Raw genomic sequence first — 21,566 nt, 5'->3', positions numbered from 1 at the left:
TAAGCATAGACCTAGAAAACCTCTGGAGAACCAATTTAGTTAAAGATAAAAATTAAAATATTATTATTAATTTAGACTGATTCCTAAGTAGATAAGTAGCTTGAGTTTGAGGCTCTTGCACTTATGCTACTCTCAACTTAAGAAACAATTTCCACCTTTCATTGTAGGGCATTAAGTATCTGTAAGAAGCAATGATTCAAATGGTTGTACTACAGACTGGAGTTCATCATATGCAATGTTTGTGACCATTAAACACGGCCATCATTTCCTTTATTTTTATAATTTTAAAGATTTTATTTATTTATTTATTTATTTATTTATTTATTTATTTTAGAGAGAGAAAGAGCAGGGGGAGAGGCAGAGAGAGAGGGAGGAAGAATCTCAAGCAGAGTCCACGCTGAGCGCAGAGTCTAACACAGGGCTCAATCCCAGGACCCTGAAATTATGACCTGAGCTGAAACCAAGAGTCAGCCCTTAACCAACTGAGCCATCCAGGCACCCCGCCATCATTTCCTTTAAATGATGTCTTACAGCTTTGCTCTGATTTTAGATTTCAGATTGGGCCCTTCCTTTTATGTCCTTAAGTACAGACAGCTCTCATCAAATCAGCTAAAAATCCAAGGTTAAATGTGCTGGGAGCAAGTAAGTTAGTAGAGGCACATCCTACAACCTCATCTAAATTCTTTGGAGACGGATGCCTAAAACCTGGAATATCTATTTCCTATAGGAAATTCTGACATTTTAAGAATAAGAACTGGCACATCATAGCATGCTCTGAACTCAGAAAGGCCTTAACATACATCATTCACAGCACAGATCTGGACAGTCACTCAATACAAATTGTGTTGAATCAGTGAATGCACCAGTGACTGTCAAGAATTTTTTCATGGTTTGATATTTGAAAAATGGGAATAATCAGGGATGGTCTACTGCCCAATTTAAAAACAAAAGGGTTTTTTTTTTAAAAAATGGTGTACTATACTTAGCCCATTAAAAAATGAATTAGAATAACTCTCTACGCATACTCAGGTGCAATTATCTATGCATTTCCAATTTGTATAAGGACATTATGCTTCTAAGTGCCTATTTTCTAGAAGCCTAGAAAATAAATGATGTGTGATACTACTCTTCAAGCAGCTTCCAGAAAAACTAGCCACTTCTTAACTGTTGCATATTTCAGCCCGCAAAGCAGCAGTAGTAGTAGTAATAATAATAACAATAATAACAATAAAGAGCTCAGTAAACGATGAAATGCGGAAAACTTTCACTTTAAATGAGAATTCTAGACCAGCATTTCCTAAGCATGTCCCATATTTTGTTAAGTATTGTACATGATCAAATGTATTTAGGAACTTCTGCATGGTCTAGTCCCCTCTTGGAGAAGATACTAGAAAAAGCCATTATTTGTATGACACACCATCATTTTAGAAATCTATACTGGCTCTAGGGCATATTTTGATTTTGAAATGTTAACATACGAAAGAATAAACAGTATGTTAGAATAAAAAAAATAAGGTAGTAGTTATACAGCTTTAGAGAAGTCACCTACCTCTCAACTTTTTCCTTTCAAATGGTAAATAATGCCTACTCCATAGGCTCATGCTAAGGATTGAATGAGTTCATATGCATAAAAATCTTCGCATGAAGCTCCCACATAGCAAACAGCAAGAAATACAGCTATGGTTCTTACTGGAGGTTCAGAATGCACATTAGAATATCAAAGTCCCAAGAAGTCCCCCAGCAAGGGAAGCTGTTGTTCAGGTTGGTTTTCTCAAATGTATTTGACCATGTATATTAATCCAGGTTCTCGGTTGCAAGATACAGAATCTGAAGCTGGTTAAATATGAAATAGCTTACTTAAGAGATATTGTGTAGCTTGCAGGACAATTCAGCAGTCTAAAGAAACAGGCTCAAGCCTAAGCTTCCAGAAACTAAAACCCCACATAAAACAGGCCTGCTGAGGACACAGCTGCCAGCCACCATTGAGCACTGGGTCCTATAAATCCACAAAGCTTCAAGAAGCTCAACTTAAATGCAACTGTCCCCAGGGCCAGTAGTGATTCTCTTTCTGGGTCAAGCACAGGACCCTGCAAACTTTGCTGTCTCCCAAGGATGGAGGTCTGTTCTGCCTCCACCTAGCTCCCACCCCCACTAAAAAGTGGATTTTATATTGCACCTTCTTCGTCTAGCTGCTCAATCAGTATGACTGGTGGAATCTAGGTCATATGCCTGTGTTCTGGCTGCAGAGAGCAAAAAAAGAAAGTTTTATGGGTTCTTCCTGGGGAGGTAAGCCTGCTATAGCTAGAAGTTCCCCAAAATAGCAAACGTGTAATAATCGCTAGAAATCCAAAACACGTGAAAAATATCCACTACACGGAGGACCACCAACTCCTCCTTGTAAAAAATGAATAACTTCTTATAGAGAGCTACTGCTGAGTATACTCCTTCCCCCAGAAGGACACACATCAACATTTTTATTTTTAACTGCAGGGAAGACACTAAAATTGGTTGGAGTTTAATATAAGAAAGTTTCTTCCTGGGGTATCCATTGATTTTAGAACATTCTGAGAAAGAGGGCAGACCTAAAAAGTCACTATACATAGAACAGAAATCTGCCAGGAGTAGCACACAAGGTGGAGGGGAGCATGAGCCAGGGGCACTGCAGCTCTTTCTGTGACCTTGGTTCCGGTCACCACCATTGGATAGATATTACTTTTCCACTATTTCCCATCTACCCAGGCATTTCCCTGGTGTCTTGTTTCTAAACACAGTCACACATGAACCAATGCACCATAAAAGCAGGATGGAACAGCCTGGAAAGGGCTAAGGTATAGAAACAGACCCTTCCACCAAGTGTGGCTGCTGTGTGCATCAGAGCGAAGTACGGATGGCGACATCCAGACCAGTGGACGGGCTGTGGCAACAGATGACAGGAATGTTATGTTGGGGGGGTAGGTATGGTGTATATGTGTAATCAGGCATAACATACATTACGTCACTTAATGCTCTCGACAACCCTAGAAGGTGGGTGGGTGTGGCCATAAAAGTGAATCTTAAAGAAGCAACTGGTAGAGATTCAGGCCATGGGCATCAACAATACATCAGGGAAATGGGTCAGCAGGTAGCAGGGCCCCGTCGGCCACTGAGAAAGCCCCAGAAAATAGGGCTCCCAACACCAGGGATGGTCCAACAAGAATAGACCAAGCTTCTCATCCTAAAGAGACAAATCTACCAAAATGTACTGTCAAGACTGGCCTTGGGCACAGGAATACATAAAATAGAAATGGCCAAGCCACAGGACTGCCGCAAGACGTGGCTATGGGGTCTCTTTGGCACATCTGAAGTTTTAGAGATGTAAAAAAAAGGAAATCAGATGTTTATCACCAGACTGAATGATTACGACATCACACAAAAGGACTTTATTTATTAGTAGATTCACTTTCTTTTTTTTTTTTTTAAGATTTTATTTATTTATTTGATAGAGAGAGACAGCCAGCGAGAGAGGGAACACAAGCAGGGGGAGTGGGAGAGGAAGAAGCAGGCTCCTAGTGGAGGAGCCTGATGTGGGGCTCGATCCCAGAACGCCGGGATCACGCCCTGAGCCGAAGGCAGATGCTTAATGACTGCTGCGCCACCCAGGCGCCCCAGTAGATTCACTTTCTAAGAGAAAGATCTCTATGGGAAATGTTCCCTGATCCCAAACCTTGTAATCAAAGGAGGAGTGGATCGCAGTCTCCAAATGCTGCCATCTTGTCTTCATGTAGACAGTCTGATCTGGGCCTCTATTTTGTAAATGCTGTGATACTAACCTCAGAAGTGAAGTAGAGTTTTTATCAGAGATCTTTTAAAAAGACTTTCGGAGCAGTTTGACACTCCAGCATCAACGCTGCAGTATTGTTCCTGAGATTCTAGATGTTAACTTTGAATACTAACCTGGCACCGGGAAAACATGCTCATTATTAAGACATTCAGGACAATTTGAATAGCAGTACATTTGGAGGGAAGAAGACGTTGAATGCAGTACAGTGAGGCCTTGTACCCTCTTTAGCATTTCAACGCACTTCAGGCTTGTGAAATCCCTCCACCCTCTCTGCACAAAGCTTCTCTTCAAAATTTACACTGGCAGGGATTTGGAGGATTAAAAATCCCGTATCTAAGTACAGTGGGTCAGTCAGGCCTTAAGTTAATGAACCTCATGTTCTTAAGCAGAGTTTCACTGTTGCGTTGAGCAAGAAATGTCTGAGTGAGGTGAAAGAAAATGGCCAAGAGGTTCTTTGGTCCACAAGCAAGTTTAGTCCTCCCTACAAATTCATAGGTCTTTTCCTTTCTTTTCTTCTCTCTCTCTCTCTTCTTTTTTTTTTTCTTTTTTCCTTTTTTTTTTTTTTGCTAACACTTTTCCCCTATCTAACACCCTATATATTTTACTTATACTTTATTGTTTGTTATCATTACCCACGAAGTCAGGATTCTGTTTTATACATTTCTGTATTCCCAGAGCTTGGTACAGAACAGCTGTTCAATAACATTTGTTGAATGAATGAATGAATGAATGAATGAGTGAGTGAGTGATGGAAGACTCCCTCACCCATATAGATATGAGTCATTCATTCCAGTTTGCCCTTCAGACATAAAGTAACCTATTGAGAGAAGGAGTTCTCTAAAATCCTACTCTTGTACCCCTGTACTTGGAGCTCCCAGGCAAGAGAGAAATTTTTTGGAAAGAAAGGAATTTGAAGGGATATGCAGAAACCATAGAATGAAACAGTGCGGAGCTAAGGAATAAGGAGAGCAGGTGAATTCACACGCATTTTGCCACTAAAAATGAAAAAAGCCAGACTAACGTCCAAAAATCAAACTATAAAAAATGTCATATTCCTGGGGTGTCTGGGTGGCTCAGTCCATTGAGCATCTGACTCTTGATCCCTGCTCAGGTCTTGACCTCAGAGTCACGAGTTCAAGCCCTGCATTCAAAAAACAAAGTCATATTTCTCAAATTTCTGTAACCTCATCAGACCTGTGAGTTTTGCTCTCAATTTCTCTCTTTACAGGAATCATCCCTCAAACGAATAAACCAAAAGTGTTCATTGACAAGAAAAGCAGAAAGACAAAAGCAAATGATGGATACTGTGTCATGAATCAAAGGAAAAATCCTAAGAAATAGGGGAAACAAAGGGTTTTGGAAGAGAGAAGGAGAAAAGTATACTAGTGTGCCGTGGCGCCAAGAAGGAAGGCAAAAAACCCAGGAACTTCTGAAAGTAGCAACTTCTAGACACAGGCCAGCTCAAAGACACCACTGAGAGAGGAGGCAGACACTGAGACCATCCAGGTCACGTGGCCGGAACAAAAGAGCATCCTAATGATGACTGAGAAAGTGGCACCACCACTGTCTTCTCCATCTCCATCATCCCCCAACCCATGCAGTTGCTTAATATCCACTGATGTTTAAACTTCAACAAGGGGTGCCTGGGTTTCTCTGTTGGTTGAGTGTCTGCCTTCTGCTCAGATCCTAATCCCAGGGTCCTGGGATCGAGCCCCATGTTGGGCTATACACTCGGCGGGGAGCCTGCTTCTTCCTCTCCCTCTGCCCCTCCCCCTGTTTGTGCTCTCTCTCTCTCTAAATAAATAATTATCTTTTAAAAAAATAAACTGCAGTGAGAGTCTCAAATTAGGTTTTTCCTTCCAATCCTTACAGCATTTACCTCATTCAAAGCCTTGCCATTTTCCCATAGGAATGCAATGACTACCACGTTACTCTGTCTCCAGGTTGACATGCCTCCTGTCTATCTTCCCCTAGTACCTGGGGTATGGCTCTCTAGCATAAAATGGGTCACAGACTCCTCCTCAGTCTATCTGAATGACGTCCATTCATGTTATATTTTCAAACCATTCTCTAATGATTGCATAAATGTTTACAATAAGGCCTGAGTGCTACCTGTAAGTACCGAGACAATGCCTATCTTATTCACAGCTGAATCTCAAGCAACTAGCACAGGGCCCATGCTCCATAAGTTTTTACTATGTTTTCCACAAATAAATAAAAATGGGAAAATTATGATATAAAACTATGCAGAATGCAATACTAATAATGTAAAATATATTTATACATTTATATGTAAAATAGATACATATTATATGAATATATAATATATTTCAGTATACAATTCATTTATAAATATAAAACATAAATTATTTCATATATTTTATATTTATATTTTATTTAATATATATGTACATTAAAATATACTAATGTAAAATACATGCACACAGGAAATAGAAGAAAAATACAGTGAAACATTTATTCTTTAATTTATGCTTTTTTTTAACTTTCAAAATTTACCATAAAAGCTTTTTTCTCTCTCTCTGATACTGAGATACAAAAATATAAGCAAAAACAAAAGGAAGTAGAGCAAAAACCATGCCTCGGACAAATGAGATAGCAGCATGGGGCATAATGGGAAAAATAAATTCCTTATCATTACACATCGGGCTCTTCGTCTTCCAGCCCTGACTGTGCCCCACACCCTGCTACCCTCTGCCCCCAGAAGCGTGAGCAGTGTGGAACAACACAATGTTCTTTGCAATTATACTTGCTGTCTACGCTCTCACTCCACTACTCCACTATTCCCAATGTGATAGCTCCACATTCTTGCTATTTTTTCATTTCTAGGGCAAAGCACCATTCCCGGCATACAGAAGAATATATTAAATATTGATGGAGTAAATTAATACATGGATAAGGCAGTGACACTGAATGAGAGGCCCATTTCTTTCACTTACTCTAAAATCTCACTTATCTAATAGGGTTGTATGAGGACTAATTGAGAAAATGCATATAAAACATGCCTGACATATAATAAGTATTCAATAAACAAACACAGTTATTAGCTATTATCACTGAGACCATGTACAAGTCGCTTTTTGCTCTCTTAAGCAAAATCATCCTAAATTGCGGATAGTAATTTCTGCCCTGTCCACTCATCCCCTTGAGATGAGAAAGAGCCTCAAGCAATTTGGGAACTACAAATCATTGCACAAACACGTATTACTATCATGATGATGATGACAATGATTATAGGATTGTTTTCTTTGTGCATCTTGCCTAGTAAGTTTCTCCTTTAAGGTCACATTACCTTTGCTGATGTTTCAAACCATCCTACGAAACCATGCTCCTTGCAGAACTGGTCCATCTTGAGGCCATTGTTCATGAGCACATCCTTCCCCTGGTCACATTTGTTGGCCAACAAAACCACTGAAACTGGCTTGCCATTAGGGAGACTTAACTTTGAGTCCAAATCATTTTTCCACTTTGTCACTGCTTCAAATGTAGCTGGCCTGGTGACATCGAAGACAATAAATGCACCCATAGCTTCTCGGTAATAGACCCTTGTCATGTTTCCAAATCTTTCTTGACCTATCACCAAAAAGAAATAGAAATCAAAACCTTATTACGATTGTAAACGGAATCACATATTGGAACCTCATGAGGCCTCCAGTATGAGCAGATCGCTCAGGAAAGTGCTTCAGTGCTCATCTTTACAGAGTTAGCGGACTACATAATCATGCCCCTTTGTTTTGGATCTTTGAATCCAGAATGGATTCATTCATTTAACAAGTATGTATTTACTGAAACTCCTGTATACCATGTAATGTTCTAGAACTGTGCTGGTACAGAATGCCACTAGCCACACATGGCTACTCAGGTTTAAATTAATTAAAATTAAAAACAGTTTCCAATTCAGTTCCTCAGTCACTCTAGCTACCTACATTTCAAGTGTGTGGTATAACGTCTGGCCAGTGGCTACAGGAGTAGACGACTCCGATATAGAACATGTCCATTATCCCTGAATGCTCTCCTGGACAACACTGCTCTAAGCACTTGGGATACGACCATTAAAACATGAAAATCCCTGCCATCATGGAGCTTACATTTTAGTGGGGTGACAGATTATATATTATAAACGTAATAAAGATAACTAAATTATGTAATATGTTAAAAGGCACCCCCAGTCAATTCCAATTAAGCGTAGTAGTAGCTAGCATTTATTTATATTTACTAACCATCAAAATGCAGTTTACACAAATAATCATGAAGGTACAATTATTACCCCCATTTTACAGTGAGAATGTTGAGCCCTCAAGAAGCTAAGTAACTTGTTCAAAATCATACAGCTGGTGAGCTTTGAAGTTGGAATTCAAATCTGAATTGAGATTCAGATCTTTTTGAATCCAAGCCCATAGTCATTTGCCGACATTGAATACTCTCAACTACTAAACCATTAGTCTTAGACTATCTCTCTTCCAGGCTTATGTACCAAGAGTGTCCCACTCAACTCAACTAAACAGATAACAGGTATTTATATCAATGCCAGTCTCCAGACTACATGCTTGGAATACAACAGTAAACTAGATGGCCTTAAGTGCTCTACAGTCTACTGGATAAGAAAACCCCTTGGACAGAGAAAGAAAGAGCGAGGGAGAGGCAGGCATTGGTCTTATTTAGACCAATCACCTAGAATCACTTTTGCTCTGATTCTTAATTTTTTAAGTGAATGTTGGCCAGTTTGTTAACACAATAGGTTAGCCTTCCTCTGCGAAATGGCAGCGATAATGTGTACCTCACAGGGCTGTCGTGTGGATGAAATGAATGAACATACAGAAAGCACCCAGCACGGGACCTTAGAACTAATTAGCCCTTGAGATTTCCCTGCCTTTCTCCAGCATGTTAAAAATTATGAAAGACAATATGATGTAGGTAGTGTTTCAGAGCAGAGTTTATGGCAAAAAATTACTGGGATTTCCGCCGATTAACAAAATGAAATGAATCCTATTGTCTGTAACTCAAGCCACTGGTAGTAGCTGAAGACAGGAGCTAATAAAGCCTCGGTTTGTATTTTTTGAACCCAAAACTCCAGAAGTGTAGGACCAAACAAAGGCCTTTTAGTCTGATTTGGTCATTTATTTATGGTAAGAGTCTTTTAAAGTTATATAAATTAAAGCAAAGCAAAGTGCACATTTAATAAGCCAACTTGTTGCAAAAAGAATAAAGTGCCAAAACTGGCAGGTACCGAAGAACATCCAGATCATCATCTCTGAGGACACCTCACACTTAACTTTGAGCACAAGGTGTTGTGATGCTGAGTTTTTATTCATGTTAACGAACTCGTTTGTGGGCACCTGAGTGGTTCAGTCGGTTAAACATCTGCCTTCTGATCTGTTCATGATCCAAGGGTCCTGGGATAGAGCCTCTCATTGGGCTCCCTGCTCAACCGGGAGTCTGCTTCTCCCTTTCCCTCTGCAACTCCCCCTGCTTGTGCTCTCTCTCTCTGTCAAATAAAGAAGTAAATCCTAAAAAAAAAAAAAAAAACAAAAAACAAAAAACAACTCTTTTGCAGGTTGTTATAGTCACATGGGCATGAGCACTGGAGATTCTGAGGTCATGATCCATGAGCACTTGGTGAAAATGGATGCAGGTCAGGGTTCTGCCCTAGTCGTCCTAGTGGGTGTCACTGGACAGAAGAGCATTCTGTAAGGGCCAGCACATGACGATCCTAAAACATTTCTTACAGGGTTTTACCACAGAAGCTTTTCTTTGTCCCCCCACAATCATCTAGCCAATGAAAGAAAGTAGTATAATACTCTTCATATGACACACAACCCGCAGATGAACTTTCATTTCTCCCAAATGAATTTTAAATTTCTTTTATTTCCTTTCCTTTTTTAGTTCCTAATACAAACAGTGATCCCCTTTGATGCTGCTCAGGATGGCCATGACATTTCAGGAAGATAGGGGGAAAAAAGCCCTCTGTGATCATGCAGGACTCTGACGGCCTCTGGGCTTTGTGCAGTTGTCTTATGATCCCTTGCAGGGAACTAATCAGATGAAAGGCAAAGTCATGGGTTATTCAGTAATCTGCTTGTCCAGAGGTTTTCATAGTAGAGTAAGGAGGTCCTCAAGAAGAAATATTTTTACAGTTCAAATATATGGCAAAGCGTCGTTTTTAAGACTATGCAAAAAAGCAATGTATAGGCTTAACACCTTTGTAGGAATTCAAAAAGGACCATCTGTGTGTTTGTGTGTATGTGTCTGTGCGTGTTTGAGTTTGTGAGGGTAAGTGTGCCAGATCAGAAACAAGGAGAAAAAAGTGATCTTTGTATATTGAGGTCACTGGGCCCGGAGACTTGAAAAGTTTGTATTTCCGGTGCTCCAGCAAGAGGTCACGTTCAGACAAGGGCATTTCCAGAGCTCACATTTTATCTCTCCTTTGTCAGTTGATAGCTTTCCCTGCTGTTTCTTATTAAAAGAATGAGAACCATGTGACTTTTCATGAGTGCTTACATATGGGCAATGTAGAGACCTGATGAATTTATTATAGGTAATTTACTTAAGACAAACAAACAACAACAACAAAAAACATAGTTCAAAAATTTCCAGTGGGATTAGATCACTCATTCAACACACATTTACTGAATAGCTAATATGGCTCAGGCTCTGTGTTTTGTGCTGCAAATACATAGTTTTTTGACCTTGAGGAACTTCTAAACTAAGACGTGTCATGCTAGATGCCTGCGCTGAAAATGATCCAATTCTCCATGTAGGCTCCCATTTCTCTTAGACTCTGCACACACATCCATGGCCATGTCGATATGACTCATGATTCAGTGTCCAGCTTTCAGGAAAGTTAAATGACAAAGCAATGAACTGAATCACAAAAGTTAATACAATGGCTGCAGCAATCATTTGGACAATCTTACTGCAGAAGGCAATAAACTGAATAGCCAGAAGACATGGGTCTTAGTCTTAATTGCTGGTTACCAGTGCAGACTTAGACAAATGCCATTTCTCTTTTTGAGAGTCGGTTCTCTCACCTGTAAAATGAATTTGTTCTGGCTGACCTCTAAAGTCCCTTCCTGCTTTCCTGCTTCTAGAGTTAAAATATTCCTAGTAAATTAATGCTTGGCCTCTGTCCCAACAGCCTTAATGGGTCCATTTGGTATCACAGACTCAGCTAAAAATATACACAGGTAATATAGTCCTAATGTGTATTTAATGGTATTTTCACTTGGTAATTAGTACTTTAGAGATGTTCTCAGTGGGCATAACCAAGCTGGGAATCCTCTACATAAGCATAGAAACAACAGGAGGCAGTGAATTGGGTGTTCTGTTAAACTGGGCCCATTCTTTTACCACTCTGCCACTAACCTACTAGCTCTGTGAGCTCAGAGCAGTCACTCTACCATTCTGAGTCTCAGTTTTCCTCATTGGTAAAACAGAGAAAGTGGTTTGGATACCTAAAACTAAATTCATTATTGCCTCTGGGAACCCCTCTCATCAACCTCCTCGGATGCAGGCGTCTGGCTCTCCACCTGCTACGCCCCGGTGTTCCCTCCAGTTCTTGGCATCAATAGTAACACTGCCCCTCAGAGCGGTACCTTCAAGTCATCTTCTGACTCTTTCCTCACCTCTGCCTAAAGGGTTTCCAACATTCTACCAATGCTTTTTCTTCAGAAGCAGGTCCTGATTGCCCCGCCCCTCCATCAGCACTGCTACTGCTCCCATTCGGGCCCTCACCTGGAGCCCTGACAGCTCCCCAGCTGAGGCTCTCAGCATCTCCGCTCTTGTTGCTCCTGCTTTCCCTTAAAATAAATGTAATCACAGGTTTTCAGACATTCTGGCAGCATAAGAGACCACCAGAGGGACACACATTGGAAGGAAATGAAATCACTATCTTCAAGAGCTATCTGAACCCCCATGTTCACTGCAGCATTGTTCATAAGGAGTGAGATGTGGAAACTTCTTAAGTGTCCATCAGTAAAGGACTGAATAAAGAAAATGCGGTATATACATACAGTGGAATATTATCAGCCATGGAAAGGAAGGAAATCCTGCCTTTTGCAACAACATGGGCAAAAGCAATGAGAACATTATACTAGGTGAAATAAGTCAGAGAAAAAAAAATACTGTATGATCTCACTTACATATGGAATCCAAAAAGGCAAACTTGTAGGGGCACCTGGGTGGCTCAGTCGTGTAAGCGTCTGTCTCTCGATTTCAGTTCAGGACATGAGATCGAGTCCCGCATTGGAACCCCAGTGTGGAGCCTACTTGGGATTCCCTCTTTCCCTCTCCTTCTGCCCTTCCTCGTCTACCCCCCACCATTCATGTGCTCTCTCTGTCTCTCTGTCTCTCTCAAAAAAAAAAAAAAAAAAAAGCCAAACTTGTAGAAACAGAGAGTAGAAAGGTAGTTGCCAGGACTGGGAGTAGGAGATATAGGGAGATGTTGGCCAAAGGGTATAAACTTCCAGTTATAAGATAAATAAGTTCTGGAGATCTAATGTACAGTATGGTGATTATAGTTAATAATACTGTATTATATACTTGGAAGTTGCTAAGAGAGTAGCTCTTAAATATTCTCACCACATACCAAAAAAATGGTAATCATGTGAGGTGATGGAGGTGTTCATCCTATCGTGGTAATCATTTTGAAATATATAAATATATCAAACCATCACGTTGTACAGCTTAAATTTACACAATGTTATATGCCAATTATATCTCAATAAAGCTGGAAAGAAAATTCCTCTTAGGTATTTATAGAATACCCATTCCCTGGGCCCTGCTCTTCAGAGATTCTTACCCTGCTAGTTTTGTGTGGGGCCCAGGAATCTGTTTTTAAGCACTCCCTAGGAGAAGTCTTAAAACTCTACTTCTCTCAGAATCCACTTTCAAAATGTAAACATTACCAGAATGCTCCACTGCTTTAGCCCTTCAATGACTCTTACATGCTCGAAAGAGACACCTTCAATATTAACACACAAGGAGACTTTGGCTCCAACCATCTTTCCAAACTCCTCCTATCACTTCCTTCAACATGCTCCATGGCCAAACCACACTGGAGTACTACTCTTTCTAAAACACATCCTCCATTACTCCCTGGATTTTCTTGCTTTTTTATACAACTGCTCCCAAAGCCAGAATTCCTTCCCCATCTTTCCTCCCACTCTGTCCAGTGAAATGCCGTGCATGCTACAACTGTGCCCTGAAATGTCATTATATTGGGTCAACCTCCCCTGGCCTCCCAGCTGAAACTAATGACTCCTTTTCACCACCCCACAGCATTTTCTTTATCTTACCCTATTCACATTTATCATGCTATATAGCTATGCTTCAGTCTCCACCATAGCACTGTAAAATCCTGAAGAACAAGTTGACTATATATATATATATATATATATATATATATATATATATATTTGTTTTGTTTTTGGTTTTTTGAGAGAGAGAGAGAGGGCATGAGCAGGGGTTGGGGGAGAGGGAGAGAGATAATCTTAAGTAGGCTCCACACTCAGTGCAGAGACTGACATGGGGCTTCATGACCCTGAGATCATGACCTGAACCAAAATTAAGAGTCAGATGGGGCACCTGGGTGGCTCAGTTGATTAAGTGTTTGCCTTGGGCTCAGGTCATGATCCCAGGATCCTGGGATCAAGTCCCCAGGTAGAGAAAAGAGTTCATTTACTTTACCCTCTGGGGTCCTATGGGATTTTCAAAGTTGTACACCTTGATCTACAAGTTAAAGGCGAATAATCCTCAGACTGAGGTCAAGGTTCAGCCCAAAACTATGCCTTGCCTGGCGCTCCTCTAAATCCTGCTTCTTGCTTTCATTCACATTCATTCCATGGCACCCTCCACTCCCAACGGAACAGACCCATTTCCTTACTGTTTACCTAACTAAATCCTAACTATTCTTCAAGGCTGTACCAAGCCCTACCTTCTTGGAGCTTTCTGATTAACTTGGCCCCACAGTCACCTCTTCCTCCATTATACTCACCTAGCACTGACTATATCACTTGTCCCCCGACTTATGCAGGCCATCCCTGCCTTGTACTGCTTTTTTATGTGCTGCAGATCTCTGTAGCCTATGTCCCTGATTGCACTGAGCCTCCTTGAGCCCACTATTGAATTACTCAAGTGCCGTTCCCTTACGTCTCCATAGCACACACACTCGCAGGCTCGTAGGGTACGCTCACAACAAACCTGCACAATAGAAGGGAACTATAATACAAGTACTCATTATGTAATGAAACAACAACTGACATTGATTTCTTATTGGTGAGGGGGAACCCCAGCAGGGAGAGGAGAGAACTGAATAAAGTAAGATCTTGATCCAACTCATTTATTTTCTCTGCATACTAAACTACTGCTCATTCTTAAGATTCACTTTGGAAAAAACATCTGTCCCCAATTCAGAACCACTCAAGCTCTTTCTGCAACTTCTTTTGTTCCCCCATTTCACCTTACTACTGATTGTCATCTCCTATAGGCCAATCTTACCTCTATTCAACAAGACGGTAAATCTGGAGGCACTGCACTGAATTAAGCTGAAGCGTGCAAGAGTAAGACGACATAAAAAGTAACAATTGGTTCTTCAGGTGTCCATAAACAATAACATTATAGAAAAGACAGATGGATTAATTGAATTGACCTATTTTTAAAATAAATTTCAAAATATCTAATTAAATTCTATATTTATATTTAAATTTCAGGCTGTATGTGTGAGGGAGAGAAACAGAGACAGAGACAGTAAGAGACAGTTAATACCCCAGTATCCCAGATTTTTCTGTCAGAATTTATTTTGACTGAGGTCCGACACTCCTCAGCTTAGATGAAATAATTCACTTGAATAGAGAATAATGTAATGTCCAATATTGGAGAGTGGGAAGGAATGAAACCAAGTCACAGAAGAGAGGTCAGCATGAATCAAGGTAAAACAATCAGCATCCCATATTGTTACTTAAACTAATTTCAACTTAAACAAATACCTAACAAACAACCTAAAAATATCTCCACTGAACTATAAGCTCAAATGTATTAAGAAAAAGTTATGTTTGAATTACTTAGCATGTGAGACATCACCTCTAACTAACCTTCAAAGATGTTTTCATAAAAAACTCACAAGACAGTAAAAAACTCACAAGGTATAACACTTTTACAAATAGCTCCGAAGTCCAGGACTCAGAACTAGACTCTAAGGGTTTCACTCTTAAAAGAATTTCCAGATTCTCCTAGAGCTGTAATTCCCAAAACATGTACAAAGGTGCTCTGGGGTGTGTCAGTGAACTCACACGGGTGCAATAGGATAAATAGGATATTTTAAAATTTCAAGGCAAACACAGTGGTACTCAAGCCAATCAAACACCTCAGGGACGACTCGCTTGAGATAGTTCACAATTTTAACATTAGACCAAGCTACATTCCTTCTGATGCGATCCTATCCTTTTGAAACTGAGGTTTTCACAGTTTGTATGATAAAAAGCTAGAATCATGTGAAAATCAACGTGAAACAGGAAATGAGAGTGGTCATGTCTACTCTGACTCAAAATTTTGAGATGTTGTTCCATGGCCCAAAGGCACACGTCTTCCAATAATAAATAATTATAGTTATTAAAAACAAAATTTAAATTTTTTTAAATTTGTGTTCCAATTTTTTTTCAAATACCTACTAAGTTGTTAGAACATAATACTTATTGAACTGTTTGGTGCTAGCTACTTAATAAAGAGAACTTGGGGGGGCGCCTGGGTGGCTCAGTTGGTTAAGTGTCTGCCTTCGGCTCAGGTCATGCTCTCAGGGTCCTGGGATCAAGCCCTGTGTTGGGCTCCCTGCTAAGCAGGGAGTCTGCTTCTCCCTCTCTTTTTCCTTCCTGCCACCACCCCCGCCCCGGCTCATGCTCTCTCTCTCTCTCAAATAAATACACAAAATCTTTATTAAAAAAAAGAAAGAAAGATCATTGTTATTAAGCCAAGCCAACCCCACGGTCCCAGAGGTGATGTGTGCAAAGAAATCAGCTCAAGCTCATTTAATTCTTAGCTTTATCCAAAAGTATAAGGATACAAAAATAAGTACATTATTTCTTTAAAATAAATAATGTGCATCTTCTAAATGCAACTTAATCTCTGGAATGTGAAAACGACTGCACTGCTGTATCACTCAGGAAACAGTAGAACGAAGTAGTTAGAAAACAGCAAATAAATCTCAGTTCCTACCCAGCACTATCCCTCATGACCTGTATGACTTTTGAAAAGTTTTATGTGGTTTTATTTCCTTGACTATGTGTTTTCTAGCTTGTCTAAGCATAGTTCCCTTGGCTCTGTGATGGGGATAGTAACAGGACCTACCAGAGCCACTCATTGTGAGCAATAAATGAAATGATACATAAAAACACATAGTACCATGCCTGACGCTCCATCAATGTCAGCGATTAATAACACATTACATTGTAGGGAAAGATAGTCTTCCCAACAAATAATTTGTCAATTTCCTTTAAATTTTGCCCTATAAATTAGATTGCAAATTGTGTGGATCCCTCCCACTACGGATATTTCTTTGTCCACATTAGGCTGAGGAACTACATAAAAAGCTAAGTTTTTCATCACTTTTCTTGAGAGAGCAGTTCTGTGCAAGGCTGATGAGGAAGAAAGGTTAGATAATGTATCGGGCTCAAAGAGACTGCAAAAAGTAGGGACTCAGAGCAAAAAGAAATAATTCTGATTTCTCTCAAACGTTTGAAACTATTGACTAACCTCTCCTAAAATTCTTTCTCCTTTGCTTCCAAAAAAACCTGCCCTTGCTTGGTTCTCCCCTTATATCGTGCTTTCTCCTTCTCTACCTCTTTGCTGACTCCACAGTCATTTCATTAAATTATGTCACAACCTGTGGCAAGGTCTGCTAAACCACACCAGAGATATCTGGAAAGGTTGGAAGTAACTCTTAATACAAGGCTAAAGGAAGAAGTGTTACAGGGAGAAAAACAAAAGTTGCATGAGATTCAAGGGAAGAAGAATGAGAGAATTAGGGAAGCCTGTAGAGGAGTTGCCCTTCTAGATGGATCTTACACATCATAGGATTTGGATATGTGGAAATAAAGGGAAGGGTATGTGAACCAGCAAGAAAAGCAGGAGCAAAGGCGCAGAGGCAATGAACATGGGGTGTGAACAAGAAAGCAAGAGTTCAATAGCCAAATTTTCAGCCTCATAATGGAGAGCAGAGGAAAATAATATTAGGGATTTTTTTTTAAGATTTTATTTATTTATTTGTCAGAGAGAAAGAGAGAGAGAGAGCACAAGCAGGAGGAGTGGAAGGCAGAGGGAGAGGGAGAAGCAGACTCCCCACTGAGCAGGGAGCCCGACGTGGGACTCGATCCCAGGACCCTGGGATCATGACCTGAGCTGAAGGCAGACGCTTAACTGACTGAGCCACCCAGGTGTCCCAATATTAGGGATGTTATTTGAGCCAGACTGTGTATGTCTCTGGGCGCTCCCAGTCCCATCACCCTCTCTTCTTCATTGCATGAATTTTCAGAGGGCTGGGTGCCCACTAAATTCAATCACTTTTGTGCCTTAGTGCTTAAGACTACACCAAAATATCTAGTGTGAAAAAATCAGCTTTTAATTCTTCAAATCTCATTATTAATAAACCAGAGATGCCTGCATTCTGGTTCCAGGCCTACCATTGACTAGCTCTAAAAGCCTGAGAAACTAATGCAAACCCCTTTTCAGAGCATAGCTTTCTCTTCTGTAAAAGGAACAGTTTGGTTTGATGAGCCCTCGAGATCTTAACTGTGAAAATTACCCTTCGAAATTATTACTTCATCTAATATATCAAAATATCATAAAGACAGCTTTGCCATTTGACCTCCAAATGAATAACACTTCATTCTAAATTATGAGGACTTGGTTAAATGATGAAGTGCAGCTTTTAAGAATGGTCTTTAAGGTCACTCCCCAGTTTTTATGATGAAAAACTGAAAAAGAATGCCACCTTCAGAAAAGTGACTACTGTATTTATTAATTTTACAGTGTATATATTTTTAATACATTAATATTCATAAAATTATGAAAACTTCAGGCATCAACAAATTAAAGGGTTTTTGTTTTGCTTTGTTTTACTGGAGAAATTTTTAGGTCAATGATATATCTTGGAATTAAAGCAATGACGAAATAGTTGACTAGGAAACTTTGAATGAACAACACTCACTGAGGACCTGCTAACTCTCAAGAACTACGCAGGATCTAGGGTTACAGACTGGGAGAAGACATTCCAGTGAGGTAGTAGAAGGCTTCTATTCCAGGATGAGCATGGCTATTATGGGCGCAGAGAAACAGTGCCTCCCATGGGCACATGGGCTCAATAGACATTTCTTAAGGGATGTGAGATGGGTTGAGTGACCAAGAATCCATAGGAGTCATCTAAGTGAAAAAGAGGAAAGTGTATTTAGCCAGTGACAATCATATGAGCCTGGAATGGTCAAGATCAGGTCTGAGAGATGAGACTGGAATGTGTTATAAACCAATGTGGGGAAAAGCTTGAGGAAGGGACGGGTATTCGGAAGCTGCTACAGTAGTCCCGATGAGTCGTGAAGACAAGGCCACTCATAGAGGAATAAGACAGAGTTAGTTTTCAAGACAGAAGAGATAGAATTTGATTACTACCTGGGAGTTAAAAACTAAAAGGAGTGGGGAATGGTGGAAGTTAAAACCTGAGTTTTTTTTCAAAGAGTAAGTTAAGATCATATCGTTTCTTAATTAAATTTTCAAACAGCTGGAAAAAAAAAAAAAGTGGAACTCAGTAATGTGAAACCCAGGCTACAGTTACAGTCTTGACCTTGCCAAGTCTGACACTAGTACACTAACCTAGAACATGAGGATCTTGCCTGGATGGAATAAAGAGGATTTCCACCCCAGGAGTAGCAGGGCCAGCATATCCCTCTGGGAGTTTCCATCTCAGAATCAAGAGAAAGAAAGAAAAAAAGGGGAGTGGGGGGCAGGGCGGTTCTTAAGGACTTGAAAGCTTTGCAGGATTCCCCAGAGTGAATCATCAGAAGAGGGAGAGAAAGGGCTCTAAGCCTTTCTACAAAACAACTACTCTCAAAAACTTTTCAGGTGAGTGATGACGCCAGTATCAAACCACTTTCACTGAGCAGCCACTATGTACCAGGCACCATGTTCTACCTGGGCTTAGCCCAGGTTTTTCACCTCCAAAATTGGAAATAAGAAGACCTATTTGTCACAATCACTGTGGTGTTTAAATTGCAAAAATTGCCCTGGCAAATTGATCAACTAAGAGATCACTTTTAACCTTTAGCTTAGCATATAGGTCCTTTCATGGTTTGTCTGCTGCTCCCTCACCAACCCCTCCTCCCATGTTGTAACCTTTAACTATGCCAGATTACCGTGGGCCGCACCGTGTCTCCTCACCTCCACACCACAGCTAGGGTAGGTGTCCTGTTTTGACTTTCCTTTAGCACCTGATACTCCCCTTCAGAACACTCATTAAAACAGTGATTAAATAATTATCTCTCTGTTTTAAATATTTTTATGTCCCACCAGACTATCAGATTCCGTAAGTGCGAAAATTGATACATTTTGTTTATCCCTAAGTCCTTCTGCTTATCAAGTGAATGAATAAATTTTCCTAGGTAAAATCTTACACTTCTCAAATGCTCAAATTTTAAAATGACTTTTTAAATAAAATTCAGTAAAATAAAACAAAAACAAGTATTTAAGTACCGCTTCAACCCTTAATGACAATAGCTGTCCTCATGACAAGCCAAAGTGAAATGGATCCTGGGTTTCCTTTTGACCTGGTCAGACCTCAAGGACTCCAGCAGTCACTTCCTACTTGCTAGGACCCCACTAACTCCTCCCTCAATGGCTCTATGATTTGAAATCTGTCCTTTTTCTAGCCATCAGCCCTCCTATCACTCCATCTCTAGTGTTTTAATTCCTCTTTTCATGACATACATAATCTATAGGCAATGGGGAGCCACCAAGGTGATGTTCTGGAAAGATGAACTTGACCTTGGTACACATAACAACTGAAGGAAGAAGAGACTAGAACGAGCCAAGTGGCTATTACAGAAGAACAGGGAAGTAATAATAGTGCTGTCCTTGGTCTAGAGCAGTGGCAGGTGAAGTATAATCACTATCTGACTGGGGGAGTCAAAGAAGAAAAGATGGCAGAGGTTTAAAGTCCAAGTGACTACAGGAAAGGTATATACCAAGCCCAGTGAGTGGGGAAAGATGCCTAGTTTAGACCTACAAATAGCATCCTTTACTACTTATCATTAATAGGGATGAATGTGGATGTTCTCTGTATTCCTTTGTTGTTGTTACTGTTGTTTTCTCTTCTACTTTCCAATCTTGCTATATTGAGCATATATTACTTCACTAATAGAGAAAAAACAACAATCTTTGTTTTTTTATGCCACTTTGCTATGACATTTTGATATTGCAATATATGTGAGAGATCATCATGGAGATGGTCAGCAGGGAGACCAAACTGTAGGTCTGAGGGTCATGAGAAGTCAAGGTTAGATGCACATTTTTGGAGTCACCTGCATAAAGTTTAAAACCATGGGAACATGTAAGGTCCTCAAGAGGAGACAGAATTAAAGAGAGCCAGAGGAGGAACTTCTGCCTCGAGCTGCACAGCCCTGAAATCACTCACAGGGAGTAAGCGGTACTGGGTAAGAGCACTAGAAATATCCCATGAGCTAGAGGTTTTATCCCACCTCCTCAGTTTTAAGCTCAGGCAGGCAGAACCCCCTCTGCGCCACCAGAATATTTTGGAGTGGCCTATTGATACAGTTCATTCGCTGTTACAGTGATTTGCTTTGATGCCACCATGCCCACTGAACCGTGAACTTCTTGAGGTCAGGAACCAGCTCTTGTTCAATTCTTTATCCTTCCTTGTCTTCTCCTCACCTAGAACAGTCTCTAACACACACTGGCCACTTCATATACATCTGCGCTGAAGAAACCAGCCACGCCCCTTAGAGCTGTTCCTCCCCATCCCATCCTTCTCTCAAATGACTTAGCTCTCCTTGGTCAGACTGCTTGTGCCCTCCTGTCAGAACTAGTCCTCTAAAACCTAGATGAGTGGATATGTCCCACAGGCCTAATGCTCTTGTGTCTGTGACAGGGATACTACTGATTGCCCTGCAAAAAGCCCTGAGGTGCTTTGCCCACACATCATTCACCCTACTTAGAAAGTTCCCCATCTTGCTCCGTGTACATACTGCTTACCCCTGAGCACAAACCATGTTAGTCCACATGGTATTTAGAAAATCTATAATTAGCCAGGCTAGAAATAAGGCAATAAACTGCCCACCAGAGAGTGGCCCAAACTTGACATGCATTTTTTTTTTTTTTTTTTGCTTGACATGCGGTTGCCAAATTTAGCTCTTTCTACATTTCTAGATCTATTATGTTGACATTTAAAACCCTTCTTCTAAAAATCCTTGGAGAATTACAGTCTTTTAGAAATAGACACTGCAGAGATAGTCAAGTCCAAAACCTCCCCCCACTCCCCCCCGTTGAATTTCACAATGCGGAAGCATTTTATAAACCTTGAAACAACACAGCACTGTGATCCAGATGAATCTCATGGTCACTGGCATGGGGACTCAGTGTCCCGGGGCTCCTGACTCTAGGCCCAGGCTTCCTTCCCATCGCTCTGCCCATTGGATAATGTCCTCCAATGTTTCTTTGTCGCACAGTTTAGGCAGGG

The 21,566-nt window shown here is 40.5% G+C and overlaps 1 protein-coding gene across 1 annotated transcript in view; it reads right to left on the bottom strand.

Annotated features, from left to right (window-relative positions):
• RAB38 (RAB38, member RAS oncogene family) overlaps positions 1–21,566 on the bottom strand; it is a 52,061-nt gene that overhangs the window by 24,448 nt on the left and 6,047 nt on the right. The window contains exon 2 of the mRNA XM_026518292.3: positions 7,131–7,411. Coding sequence (XP_026374077.1) covers positions 7,131–7,411 — 281 coding nt within the window. The remainder of the gene's footprint in view (positions 1–7,130; positions 7,412–21,566) is intronic.

The sequence above is a fragment of the Ursus arctos genome, unplaced genomic scaffold, assembly GCF_023065955.2.
Source record: "Ursus arctos isolate Adak ecotype North America unplaced genomic scaffold, UrsArc2.0 scaffold_22, whole genome shotgun sequence".
Taxonomy (NCBI): domain Eukaryota; kingdom Metazoa; phylum Chordata; class Mammalia; order Carnivora; family Ursidae; genus Ursus; species Ursus arctos.
The sequence above is the reverse complement of the archived record's forward strand: the minus strand, read 5'-3'. Positions and strand labels throughout refer to the sequence as shown.